Source organism: Malus domestica, chromosome 09 (genome assembly GCF_042453785.1).
Source record: "Malus domestica chromosome 09, GDT2T_hap1".
Taxonomy (NCBI): domain Eukaryota; kingdom Viridiplantae; phylum Streptophyta; class Magnoliopsida; order Rosales; family Rosaceae; genus Malus; species Malus domestica.
The window spans coordinates 7434571-7448412 of NC_091669.1; the positions used below are offsets into that span (position 1 = coordinate 7434571).

The 13842-nt window shown below is 35.4% G+C and overlaps 1 protein-coding gene across 4 annotated transcripts; it reads left to right on the plus strand.

The window, feature by feature from the left end:
• The first annotated feature begins 7599 nt into the window (after nucleotides 1-7599).
• Nucleotides 7600-13525, plus strand: LOC103411264 (homeobox-leucine zipper protein HDG2-like). 4 transcript variants are annotated; one of them, XM_008349909.4, is made up of 13 exons: nucleotides 7600-8004; nucleotides 8162-8574; nucleotides 9307-9524; nucleotides 9633-9750; nucleotides 9882-10070; nucleotides 10234-10677; nucleotides 10832-10933; nucleotides 11047-11250; nucleotides 11407-11581; nucleotides 11843-12114; nucleotides 12518-12613; nucleotides 12745-13123; nucleotides 13214-13525. In XM_008349909.4, exons 2-12 carry the CDS (start codon nucleotides 8485-8487, stop codon nucleotides 13084-13086), a joined length of 2250 nt encoding a protein of 749 aa, XP_008348131.2. In that variant the 5' UTR covers nucleotides 7600-8004; nucleotides 8162-8484; the 3' UTR covers nucleotides 13087-13123; nucleotides 13214-13525. The 4 variants fall into 4 exon arrangements, with proteins under 4 accessions (XP_008348131.2, XP_008348132.2, XP_008348133.2 ...); XM_008349910.4 differs by having other exon boundaries at nucleotides 13224-13525; XM_008349911.4 differs by having other exon boundaries at nucleotides 12518-12607.
• The last annotated feature ends 317 nt before the right edge of the window (nucleotides 13526-13842 follow it).

Consider the following 13842-nt stretch of genomic DNA (forward strand, 5'->3'; position numbering starts at 1 on the left):
GGAACAACTTTGACCGAGGGTTAACTTTTGGTTGTGTTCCGAATCACACTTAAATGCCGAAGTTAGCATTCCTAGAGATCCAATAGAGCCTAGTGGACCTATGTTGGTTAGTGTTCCATCATAGGTATGTGCACCTTGGTTTGTGTGTAAGTGGCACCTTACTAGAATATACGTGTTTATTGGGCTTCTAGATGAGAGTAAATGATAATGCGTGATTGCTAGTATGAGGAGTTGAGCCAGAGACCATATTATAATTATGACATATGATGTGTTATAATGAAACTGTATCGTGTGCTGCCTAGTTAATCCACATTTGGAAGACACACTATTATCAGTAAGCCTGTGGTTATGCATGGTTAATCCACATTGGGATGATCATGGTAAATCCACGATGGGTGATCACTGCCTACCTATTGTTGTATGGTATGGTTTTTCTTGGTTAATTCGTACTGGGGGACCACACTATATTATGTATGTATAAGCTTCTGCTTGGTTAATCCGCATTAGGGGACCATACACATTATAGGGATTTTGTTGAGTTGGTCCGGAAATCTATATCTGATGGGTTCCATTAAGTTGGTTTGGAATCCTAGTTCTTTTATGTTCCGTTGAGTTGGTCTAGAACCATAAATTCGGTGGATTCCAGTGAGTTGGTCTAGAATTCTCGAATTCTACGAAGCTTTTGTCTGGTTCCGTTGAGTTGGTCCAAAGCCCTTATTCTTTTAATTCTGTTGAGTTGGTTTGGATCTCATTTTATGTATGGTTTCGTTGAGTTGGTCTGAAACCCAATATTATTGGGATTGCATTAAGTTGGTCTGGAATACTGATTGTTAGATGGTTTTGTTGAGTAGTGTGGAGTCTAATGAATCATGTTCGTCGAGTTCCATTGAATGTTTCTGGAACTCTATATTTTCCTACTAGTTAATGTTGTGAGAAATTATGGAAGTCATTACAAGTACAAGATTTATTATTATTATTATTATTTATTTTTTATTTTTTATGCTTAACAAAATGGTGAACTACAATTGGCTTGATCTCTTCACATGGTACATAGGCATTCTAACCCTAAGATTAGGTGCGGTCATAAAATAAATAAAATGAAATGGTACTACGATGTTGAACTAATGGTTTGTTTTTAGGGAAAACTAATGAAAAGGGTTTGAAAACTTTGAGTTTTAACAAAAATGACAAAATAAAGGGTAAAGTGAATAGTATCATAATTGACTTTTTAGTGTAAAAAATATGGTTTTTCGTTAAAGTGAACAGTACCGGGAGTTTTTCGTTAAAGTTTCCATTGTTTTTAATCATGTCCTGGAATCGGGCGTGACAGAAAGTGTTGCCACCGGCGGAGATTGGTGGCTGACGAGATTAGGTGTGTGAGGTAACTTAGTTTGGCTGGGGTTTTCTGTTGGGAGTTTTAACGAAAAACCACATTTTTACACTAAAAGGTCAATCCTGTTACTATTCACTTTACCCTTTATTTTGCTCTTATCGTTAAAACTCAAATTTTTCAAACATTTTTTATTAGTTTTCCTTTTTCTATATTGCTTTTTAAGTTTTATTTTTATTTTTCACTTTTTTATTAAGTTAAGATAGTTAAATTGGTGGACATGAAATTCGTGTCAACATCTCAATGTGGATAGAGGGTAAATAGAGGAATTTTGGAAGAGCAGATTTGAACTCATATATCATGATATGATCGTGGTAGTTGCTAAAAACTTGTAATTTGCATGTAAAGGTTGGTTAATTTTGACAAAGATCATTATTTTGCCATTGTTTCACATCACAGTCGTTGTGTGAACTTTGTAGCTTTTACTTTCTCCAAATTAAATATGCATTCTATATTGGAACACATATGCTAATAGGTCATCCTTTGTTATTATATGGTGTTTATTTTGGTAGCTACCTACATTAATTAACCATGATATTATCACCAAACTTTCATATCAGATTCAATATTAAAGATGAATATTGTTTTGTTCATTTAATGCAGGAAATATTTCTTAGTTGTACGTTATCTTCTTTTGGAGGGCTAAGCTTATTACATCATATTAAGTTGTTGATTAAATATATAATAGTATTGTGTTCAATAAAATAAGATATAAAGGGGAAAAAACTCTTAAGTATTTGATAAAATAAAAGTAAATATTCATCCTGTCAACAATGCTCATGTGTTTTTTCTTCTGAAAAATGATTCATCTCAATGTCATTTTAGATTTCAATTCTATGATTCATAGCCATTTGACAGTTTTTTTTCTTAGCAAAGTTGTTTTCGACGACAATTATTTGATCTCTACTCCTAACCTATCACCATGGTCTATTAGTATTTAGTTTCTAATTTTTTGTTCATCATATCTAGTTCAATGAATCCTTTGAATAAAAGGAATATATATATATATACACACACACACACACTTATTCGTTTCAGACTTGTGGTGTTGTACTAATCAAATTAGGAGGAGAAAGTATGGATTAGTTATTAACGAAAAAAATAAAGGGCAATGCTAGGGACATCAACTTTTTAGATCAAATTTTGTAAATCATATGACGTTGTTGTTGATGATTTAATTATTAACGTGCTTATTTTTTGTTTGTGACATATCATAGAATTTACAAATTTAAATAAAAATTATTTTTTTTACCTAACATTACTCAAAAATAAAACGTCGGGGATGGAAACATGCAATGCAAGTGATACTCTTGGCGGGACATAATTTTTGGTACTATAATAGATTTTTTATTTTATTAATTTGTATTATATTTCTCTTTTTATTTGTTAAATTAATGAACATCCTTACATGCTATTAATGTGCTTATAGGAAATTATTTCAGAGAAGATATTATTCTTAGTAGAAATAAAAAATCATTTTTTTATAGAAAAAAACGATATTTCTTTAGAATAACTTTAACCAATATTGCCGTTTGGTTTGTATAAAGATTGATGCAAATTTACTACTATGCCTTAGACCTTTAAACTAAATATTAAAGTTCTTTATTTTTTAACAAATGATATTATCTAGTTTCGATATTATCTACACTAAGGGGGTGGGGGAGTGTGTTAAGCCTTACAATGAACTAGCATAATATGGTTCAATTCATCTTTGGCGAGAATTGAACCTAAAACCTCTAGTTACAAGTGAAGATGAATTCTACTAAACCGCAATACTAAGTGACAAAAAGATCCTTATTAAATAAGGGAAACTTGAGATTTTATCATCTTTAGTTCCGTTAATATATACTAAAGATATAAAATTTATCTTTAAGGGAAATGCCAAATTTTAAATATAAAGTTTAAATTTGAAAGCTTGACACTTTGATCTTTTTAAAAATTTTGTTCTCCATCTAATATGTCAAATTTAGACTATTATTTATTCCATTATTTATTATTTATAATTGTAATAAGTATTTTCTTTTTCAACAAACAATATTATGTACAGTAAAAGGGAAGGGGTGGGCTTAGCCTCTCAATAAACTAGCAATAATGTGGTTCAAATTCGCCTTTGGTGAGAATCGAACCTAAGACCTTTCACTTACACGAGAAGAAGAATATCACTAAACTGTAGTACTTTTATAGAAAAAAATAACAATAAAAATGGTAAAAATCACTAAAAATAGATTTGAAGTTGCTGTCAAAACTAAATTTGACAGCAACCACCTTTGAGGACAATCCACGTTATGCCACTTAGGAATTGGCATTTCTGTTGGAAAGCACTGATGCTGTCTTTTTTTATTGTTATGGCATATATTTTGACTCCACCTTTGGAGATGCTCTTAATTTACTCTCATTGAAAACCAAAATTTCCCTACTGATCGGCCCTTTGCTACGACTTAGGGTTAGTAACAACCATTCTCTCCCTTCTCCTAATTCCTTTTTTTCCCTTCCCTTGCTTCACTCACTCTTCTTCCTCCCACTTTCTGCCCCTTCGCTTCTCCCCTCATCTTACTTCCCCCCTCTCTGCTTTCCTCATTTTTTTTTCTTGTTGTCACATTTCTCTATTACAACCCTGTTATCTCTTTCACGACATTGATGGAGTCTCATTCCCAAAGCTGAGCTATGCCTTATTCTCAAGGTTTAGTACCTTGATTTTGGATAGACTTTTAGGGTTGGATTTATGGTTATTGGTGGGTAAGATCCATCGCATACAACTTAGTTTCCATGGTTGAGCTTACTTACATGGTGACTCCACCTTTCTTATATCGCGGTCACTTTAGATCTTTCTAGAACTGGTGAAGTTGTTGGTGGTCTTGCCAGTGTGTCCTAATCTTGACTATAGAGATGAGCGGACTAGTGAATTTTCTTCTTGGACTAGTTTAAGTTATTTGTTAAATTTTATGTTGTTGTCCCACTTTGCAAATGATGTGGCCTCACTTTTTAGCAATTTGGCTTGTCTATGAGGTATGTTGTGGTTACATTCTTTTAGGTTATTTCTCTATACCAAAATGCCTCATACTTCACAACTTTCTCTGTATTGCACATGTTAAGAATGGTCATTCAAACATGATAATTTTGATATAGTAAATTTCGTTTCATTACTTCATCAATCCAATCTAAGTATAATAACTCAATGGATTTTGTCAATATAGGTCGATCACCCATGTGTACATTGTAAGGAGTAACCAATCTAAGGGTTACTCTCTTGACAGGTGTCATAAGATTGGACAATTAGTTAAGAATTTGTTAAACAATTGCTTATCCTGTAAACTACCTTAGTTACATATAAATACTACAATGTTGATGTACTCAGTTAGTTAGTGAAAATATCAATACAAACAAGATAACTTATTCTCTAAGATTTCTCTTTCTCTCATTCTCTCTCTCTCTCTCTCTCTCTCTCTCTCTCTCTCTTTAAGCTTTCTCTCTCTAGTTTTGTATTCTCTGCTGCATAAGATCAATCTTGGTTAATATGGTATCAATCACAATTTAAGCTTCATCAACTTTCTCACCAGTACAAGCATAAAGACTTGACGACTCGTCGATCTTGGATTCTTTGCTTCTGCTACTACAATATTCTCGAGTTGAATTCTTGTTCTTCGATCATAGGTTCTTTCTTTCTGATTTAGGGTTCTTCATCTCTAATTATGGAACTTTTTTTTTCTTCGCTTCTGGTTGTGCACACCAAGTGTTTGTACTTTGGTCTTTGTACATTATTTTCTTGAAGTTCAACAATGGTGATCGCCACTCAGTTACAGATATTGCAGTCTCCTATTACTTCCCTAATTTCATTGGTTTCGACCTCTATAACCATGAAATTGGATGACACCAATTATTTGACTTGACATTTCCAAATGCAGCTTTTATTGGAAGGCCATGGAATTATGGGGTTTGTCGATGGATCTATACTATGTCCATCTATGTTTCTTGCTCCTAATTCTTAGGATTCAAAGATTTCTTCTGGGCAACCATCTGATCAGTCTCTTGCTCGTAATGAATAAGATGAATACTTGGTTTGGAGGATGCATGATAGAGCATTGATGCAGCTCATCACAACTACTGTATCTCCACCAGTAATTTCTTGTGTGATTGGAAGTACAAGTGCTCATGACCTATGGACTTGACTCAAAGAATAGTTTTCTACTATTACTCAGACAAGTATACTTCAGATGAAATCTGAGTTGCTAACTATCGAGAAAGGTATTGATTCTATTAATGTGTATCTTCAAAGAATTAAAGAAGCTAAGGATTATTTGTCTACTGCTAGTGTTTACTTTGAGGATGATGATATTGTGATCCTTACATTTAATGGGCTGTCATCTTAGTATAATACAATCAGGTCTGTGATAAAGGGGCGTGAATCTGTTATTTCTCTGAATGATCTTTGGTCACAATTACTTGTTGAAAAAGTAATGATTGAGACTCTCAATAATGTTCCAATTCTTACTGCATTAATGGCCCAATCTCTTAGTTTTCCTAAAAAAAACCTTTAAATTTTCAACCTTAGACTCAGTCTGGTAGGCCATACAATTCATATAACTCCAACTCTGGCTACAAATCTTTCAACAATAAGAACAAGGGCAAATTCAATTCGAATAACAGGTTCAATAACTCAAAACCATTCTTCAACATTGTAGTATATATATGTAACTAAGGTAGCTTACAAGATAAGCAACTGTTTAACAAATTCTTAACTAATCGTCTAATCTTATGACACCTGTCAAGAGAGTAACCCTTAGATTTTACTTTCTTGACAGGTGTCATAAGATTAGACAATTAGTTACAATTTCTGCAAGTTTCCATTTTTGGTACACCTACCCTATATTGTGATAATTTCTCTGCCATTGCTCTTACGTGTAATCCTATCAATCATCAACACACAAAACATATTGAAATCGATGTTCATTTTGTGAAGGAACAGGTGGCTAAACAAGTGTTGTTGGTTCAGTTTGTTTCTTCACTCGAGTAGTTTGTTGACATATTAACTAAATGGTTGTCTGCACCTTTGTTCAGGACTCATTATGACAATCTTAGACTCAGTTTTACTATTCCTGAGCTTGAAGGGGGGGATGTAAGGAGTAAACAATCTAAGGGTTACTCTCTTGATAGGTGTCATAAGATCATACAATTAGTTAAGAATTTGTTAAACAATTGCTTATCCTGCAAGCTACCTTAGTTACATATAAATACTACAACGTTGATGTACTCAGCTAGTTAGTGAAAATATCAATACAAACAAGATAACTTCTTCTCTAAGATTCTCTCTCTCTCTCTCTCTCTCTCTCTTTCTCTCTCTCAAAGCTTTCTCTCTCTAATTCTGTATTATCTGTTGTGTTCATCTTCTCTGCTGCATAAGATCAATCTTGGTTAACAGACATGTGTGACTAAAATTTACGTTATTGTCAGTTGCCTTGCATATCCGAACTTTCGAACGCCCACGACTGATGCTAACAATCTCATATTTAATCAGTACTTTTTCATATCAAACGTGCTCAAACCTCTTTAAGTACATGAGAAATCATTGAGTGGCTCGCTATAGTCTTAATCATCGAGGTGTATCTTTTTGGGACGATGTCAGTCCTCCATGGTTAATGTGTTATCTCTGATGATTGTTTTGTTTCTAGCATGGATGGCTCTTTTTCCATGTGGTTTACCCAGGACGAGGATATTTCAGAGTCTTTTCACATTCTTTTCCATGCTCTCTGTATTAGTCTATTTGGTCTATTATGAATGAAATCCCATGCTCTCTGTATTAGTCCATTTGGTCTATTATGAATGAAATCCTATATTACCTTAAAAAAAGTACATGAGAAATCAAGAACTATAGAATTATTCCCAGCATGGAAAAACCATTACACCAATAACCAAGATCACCAACAACTTGCAATTCGTTAACCTAGTTAAAAATTGTCTTCTCTTGTTCATCAGGGATTTTGATTTTGTTCATAGGAAAAGTAAGCACGGTTGGAAAAGATTCGAATCTAAATTTATACAAGATTTAACGGGAGGTAAAAATTCAAATACTAGGCAGTAGCGAATAGATTTGGGAGAAGAAAAAAAAAGAGTTTGGTAGCCGTCATCTATTGCACCATACACTTCTTGCGGAGAATTAAACACCCAAAAAACTGCTCTCTCTATATATCTTTATCTCTCTTATTCTCTCTCTCATAGCAATTACACCTTTCTCTCCCACCATTAAATGCAATTGCATCCTCTCAATACGCTCTGCAATTACTCCTCGCTGCCATACTTTTCTCCCTCTTCCCCCCTTTCTCCTTACTTGCCTTTCTCTCTTTCCTAAAACCACTTCCCTTTCTTTTTCCTCATCTTCTTCTCCTTTTTCTTCACCTTCTCTAACTTCCAAAACTATTTACTACTCCAGAGTCCATACCATATAAATATATACACACACATATAAACTCTTATACACCAAAATCCGTACGCCGGAAAACCACTCTTGGGTCACCAAACAGTGGCTTACCGGCACCAGTTTAAAGCCCAAAGCTAGATCTACAACGCCTCGCTCTCTAGGGCTTTTGATCAGATGCACACATACAACATCATACATCCTGGTAACATATTATTCCACCCTAGATTTTTGCATGCTCTAAACTTTTCATTTTTTGTTCGACAAGCTTCTGTATTCTCAGTACTAGTAACGCTTCTGACAATTTTTGTTTTTTTGATTTTTTTTTTTAACATTTTTTTTGGCATTTTGCGTTGGTGCAGCTAGGGCAAGACCAGAAAATATAAGGAGAAACTTGGGTGTTAAAGTGGGTTTATGAATTTGGTTTAGACCCATTTTTTGTCTGTCAAAACTCAAAAGCCGTGTTAAAATTGTCAACCTATTAATATTATAATCTCTTCATATACTCACACTCTCCATTTCATCAAGTACAAAACGAAAGTGTGTTTGTCAGCTCTATGTCCCTTTGTTTCCCCCGCGTCAAATAACCTCATCCTCAACATTTGTGTGGGAAATTAATCCATACAAATTGCAAGTTCTGGTTAATTTGGGGGGTTTTAAGTCTTGAAATATCCCGGCCGGGCTTATGATTCCGGCTAGAAACATGCCTTCGATGATTGGAAGCAATGGGAACATTAACGGGTTTGCATCATCTTCAGGACTCACACTTGGTCAGGTCAGTGTGCTTAATTCAAGTTTTGTTGTCTAATTGGTATACTAATTTACACATCTACGACTTCGCTTTGCAAGGCTAATTAGATCTAATTTTTTTTCCCCAATGATTGTGCAGTTATCTAAAGCTTAACCAAGAAAAAATTTATTTTATTTTGTTCTTATTGTTAAAATTCAAAGTTTTCAAATTTTTTTCATTCGTTTTTTAAAATTTATAATAGGTTTTGTCGGTACGTCTGGATCCATTTTTCTAATATATTTTGTTTTATCTAATTTTCTTTTCTTCTTCCACTTCATCTCGGTATTTTAATATTTTAATTAATTATTTTTATACCGTAAGACTGGTTTGACTACTCAGATAGTCCAAAATTTCCATTTTGTAGCAAAATCCTTCTCGGTTTTGCGAAAAAAAGTTGGAATGGTTTTCACCACAAACACAAGCACAGAGATTTAAGTTCAACGCATTTTCTTGTTCATTTTTTTTTTCAAATAGTATTTTAGTATTTTGACCCGATACTTATGTGCTAGCTCCATATATTTTCTTGTAATATACATATGTAGACGTTTGTCAAAGGCTAAATATAACGCAGTAAGAGTGTGCAGGTGTAATGTAATTTTTTCTTTTCTTTTGAGTGGGTACATTTTTCCATTCTGTTGTTTTGACTGAAAAACCATAAAGCTTTCTAAGCCCTTGGGACTAAAATCAAAATCTTAAAGATCTCTGGATATGTTTCAGCCAAACATGATGGAAGCCGGTCATCTGCACCCGTTAGACATGGCTACAAACACCTCTGAAAGCGACATTGCTCGGTTCCGAGATGATGACTTCGACAGTGCTACCAAATCCGGCAGCGACAACCCTGAAGGCGGTTCCGGTGACGACCAAGAAAACCGTCGACCCAAAAAGAAGCGTTATCACCGCCACACACAGCATCAGATCCAAGAAATGGAAGCGTAAGTAATATTTATTAATTAGTCTCAAACCTCCTGAACAAGCTCTTGTTAATGAGTTGTTGTTTATAGTTCACCTTTGAAATAAATTTTTTTGCATGTTTTATTTAGTTTTTTCAAGGAATGTCCCCACCCAGATGACAAGCAGAGGAAGGAACTGAGCAGAGAATTAGGTTTGGAACCATTACAAGTCAAATTTTGGTTTCAAAACAAGCGCACCCAAATGAAGGTATATTTTGTTCATGACATGTCTTCAATAAGGGTTTTAGAATACTCAAACTTTTGTCATTTTTTTAAGTTTTTCTTTTGTTAAAGCTAATAATTGGCTGCTTTTGATTTGTTGTTAATGATCTATTACAGACTCAGCATGAGCGGCATGAGAACACACAACTTCGGAACGAAAACGAAAAGCTCCGTGCTGATAACATGAGGTACAGAGAAGCGCTAGGTAATGCCTCATGCCCTAATTGTGGCGGCCCAACAGCTCTAGGAGAGATGTCATTCGACGAACACCATCTGAGACTCGATAATGCTCGATTACGAGAAGAGGTAGAGAAAACTAAAGATCAAGATAATATCAAACACATTTATTATTTGGTGGATATTTTACCTGTTTTGGTACAACAAATTAGGATAAATGTTACATATATGTTCCAGATTCATAGTACGTGATATGTCCCCAGATTGATGACTTATTTCCTTTATTGTTCAGATCGATCGTATATCTGCGATAGCTGCGAAGTACGTTGGCAAACCGTTGGGAAACTACCCTCTCATGTCTTCTCCTGTTCCTTCCCGTGGTCCACTTGATCTTGGGGTTGGGAGCTTTGGTGGTCAGCCAGGCATGGGCGGTGAGATGTATGGTGCTGGAGACCTTCTCAGGTCAATCAGTGCACCAAGTGAGGCAGACAAGCCAATGATAATTGAGCTTGCTGTTGCAGCTATGGAGGAACTCGTCAGAATGGCCCAAATGGGTGAACCCTTGTGGATGACCAGCCTTGATGGCAGCATGACCGTACTTAATGAAGATGAGTACATCAGAACATTCCCTCGTGGAGTCGGGCCAAAACAAAATGGCTTCAAAACTGAAGCTTCGCGTGAGAGTGCAGTTGTTATCATGAACCACATTAACCTTGTTGAGATTCTCATGGATGTGGTAAGCTTAATTAACAACTTTATTACACATTTACATATGTCTTTATAAGTGTATATCATTGTACATATTAAAAAACAATAATATTAATAACGCCTTTGAATTAAGGAATCGCATGAACCCTAATTATTATTTGTTCGGATTTTGTAACGTGTAGAATCAGTGGTCGACTGTATTTTCTGGGATTGTGTCAAGAGCTTTGACCCTTGAAGTCTTATCAACTGGCGTGGCTGGAAATTACAATGGAGCCTTGCAAGTGGTATGTATATTTTCGCCTCAAAGTTCAACTTCAGCTCTCCTTATTAGTCATCCATTGTTTAGATATTGTGATACACATATTCTTGTATTAAAATCTTGTTTGTGATTTGGTAGATGACGGCAGAATTCCAGGTTCCTTCACCACTTGTTCCAACTCGTGAGAGTTATTATGTGAGGTACTGCAAACAGCATGCTGATGGCACCTGGGCTGTGGTTGATGTTTCCTTGGACAACTTGCGCCCTAATCCTGCACCCAGATCTTGTCAAAGAAGGCCCTCAGGATGCCTAATTCAAGAAATGCCAAACGGGTATTCAAAGGTATATAGTTTTTTTTTTTTTTTGAACAAAAAAGATATATAATTAAACACGCTAGCTATATATACATAGCATGCATGTTTCACTTTCATATGAAATTTTGAGGCCCAATTTTTACGGTACATACATTTCATCTAATGATAAGTTTTGCTGCCTTAGGTTACATGGGTTGAGCATGCTGAAGTGGATGAAAGAGGTGTTCACAACCTCTACAAGCAGCTGGTTAGCTCCGGCCACGCATTTGGCGCTAAACGATGGGTTGCCACCTTGGACAGGCAATGCGAACGTCTGGCTAGTGCGATGGCATCAAACATCCCTACCGGTGATGTTGGAGGTAATAACAATTTAGTTTGCTATTTTATTATTCTTTTTGTAATATTTGTATGGAATTATATTTGGCACGAATTCTTCATATGGGGCTAGCGTGCTACATTGTAGTATTCACTATAACAGGATGGTACGTTAAATATGTTAAAAGATTGCGCGTGTCTAAAATGGCATATCCCGTTAATATGCATGTCATTAAGCCTAATTCTTTTTTAAATAAATTTATTAACCATAATTGTTTATATTTGTTAAATTCATGGTTAATTAGTGATTACAAATCAAGAAGGGAGAAAAAGCATGCTAAAATTGGCTGAAAGAATGGTGATTAGCTTCTGTGCTGGAGTGAGTGCATCAACCACTCACACATGGACCACACTGTCTGGAACCGGGGCTGATGATGTCCGGGTGATGACCCGAAAGAGTGTGGATGATCCCGGAAGGCCTCCAGGTATTGTGCTCAGTGCCGCCACATCTTTCTGGCTGCCAGTTCCTCCCAAAAGAGTCTTTGAGTTTCTCCGCGATGAGAACTCTCGCAGCGAGGTACATACACTTTAACTACTCTTCAAATTTAATTATTTGTCCTCCAACTCTCAGAATACATTTACCAAATCTAATACTGGAACCAAATTAATGCACATACATTTTGCAAAAGCCTGAGAAACAAGTACATGAACTATTACTAAAACATACCATAAACGGACAAGCATTTATAGAAACCATTTGCACATTAAGGAATTTCTACGGAAAACGAAAAGTATATATTTTCTCTCATCCCACCTAATATTGAAACATTTTGTGTCAACCTCAGGAGAAAAAAGGAAACGGAAAAGAAAACACAGATGGAAGTTTGGTTTTTACAAAGAATTAGCTAAACTGAAAGCATATATTTATTCTCCTTAAATTGTTCTAATTGATTAATTGTGATGATCACTTATGCTTGCAGTGGGATATTCTTTCCAATGGGGGAATTGTTCAAGAGATGGCACACATTGCTAATGGTCGTGACACTGGAAATTGCGTGTCTCTACTACGAGTAAATGTAGCTTTATCTTTTATAACAATAGTAATTATTATAACAAAATAATAGTTGTTGACAAAGAAACTTAAATTAAATTGTAATAATGGTTTTTTCACATAACAATTGACAATGTAACTAAAATTAATTTGTAGAGTGCTAATTCAAGCCAGAGCAACATGCTGATACTGCAAGAAAGCTGCTCTGACCCAACAGCTTCCTTTGTGATTTATGCACCAGTTGACATTGTTTCCATGAATGTGGTGCTGAATGGGAGTGACCCTGACTATGTTGCCCTTCTTCCTTCTGGGTTTGCTATACTCCCGGACGGAGCCGGCATTGGAGACTCTGGCTCTGGTGGTGGTTCCCTTCTCACTGTTGCTTTTCAGATCTTGGTTGATTCAGTCCCCACTGCTAAGCTGTCTCTCGGATCAGTTGCAACAGTTAACAATCTTATCGCTTGCACTGTTGAGAGGATCAAAGCTGCATTGTCATGAGACAATGCGTGAACTTCATGCCTCAGTTAATTTCTAGGTAAGCTAATTATACATGTCACGTATTACAAATTAATTACATGTCACATATTTGATGTGTAATATTCGTCAAATAATCGTTTGCCTTTAGTTTGTTGCAGTATTAGGACGAGGAAGAAAGGTGAACGGACAGAGACACCGATGGTGGCAAGGAATTTCGGCAGCTTATACCCAGGAGGGGAGAAGTCAAGATCGCACCCTACATGATCTTTTTGTATAATCTATAAAGAGATTAGGGGTTCGGGTATTGACTTCCTCGAACAATGTTAAAGGCAAATTAAGCGCTTCAGACCTTATTAATTTTTTAGTTTTGTGTTTACTGAACTTTCTCCTTTTCCACCTTCTTTAACATTGTACACAGGATTAGGGTTTTGGAATGGATATTGCTTTTCTTTATGGTCAATCGTTCAGGGTTTTTTTTTTTTTTTTTTTTTAAGTATGGTTTTATTTTAAGAATTTTTTTTTAAGTAATATGTATTGATTGATTGTGGATTGTTTGCCTGTGTTGGTATTACGCGGCTTTTGATTTAAACGGTTTATTACGATAAAATTACACAATGTATCAATGTATGAGATACAACGTTGCATTGGACAACTTCAATTTGGCTGCTCAAACACTAGTGCATGCGCTAATGTAGAAAAACCAGTATTACAAATCCAAAGGTATTCTACCACATGCATTGTATGATACCTGAAATACAAGCTGTTAATTAAAATCCA

Coding starts and splice junctions, on each gene's coding strand:
- LOC103411264 (XM_008349909.4), top strand. CDS start 8,485: ATGATTCCGGCTAGAAACATGCCTTCGATGATTGGAAGCAATGGGAAC. Junction 11,251..11,406: donor TGCCAAACGGGTATTCAAAG/GTATATAGTTTT, acceptor TTGCTGCCTTAG/GTTACATGGGTTGAGCATGC. Junction 12,115..12,517: donor ATGAGAACTCTCGCAGCGAG/GTACATACACTT, acceptor TTATGCTTGCAG/TGGGATATTCTTTCCAATGG.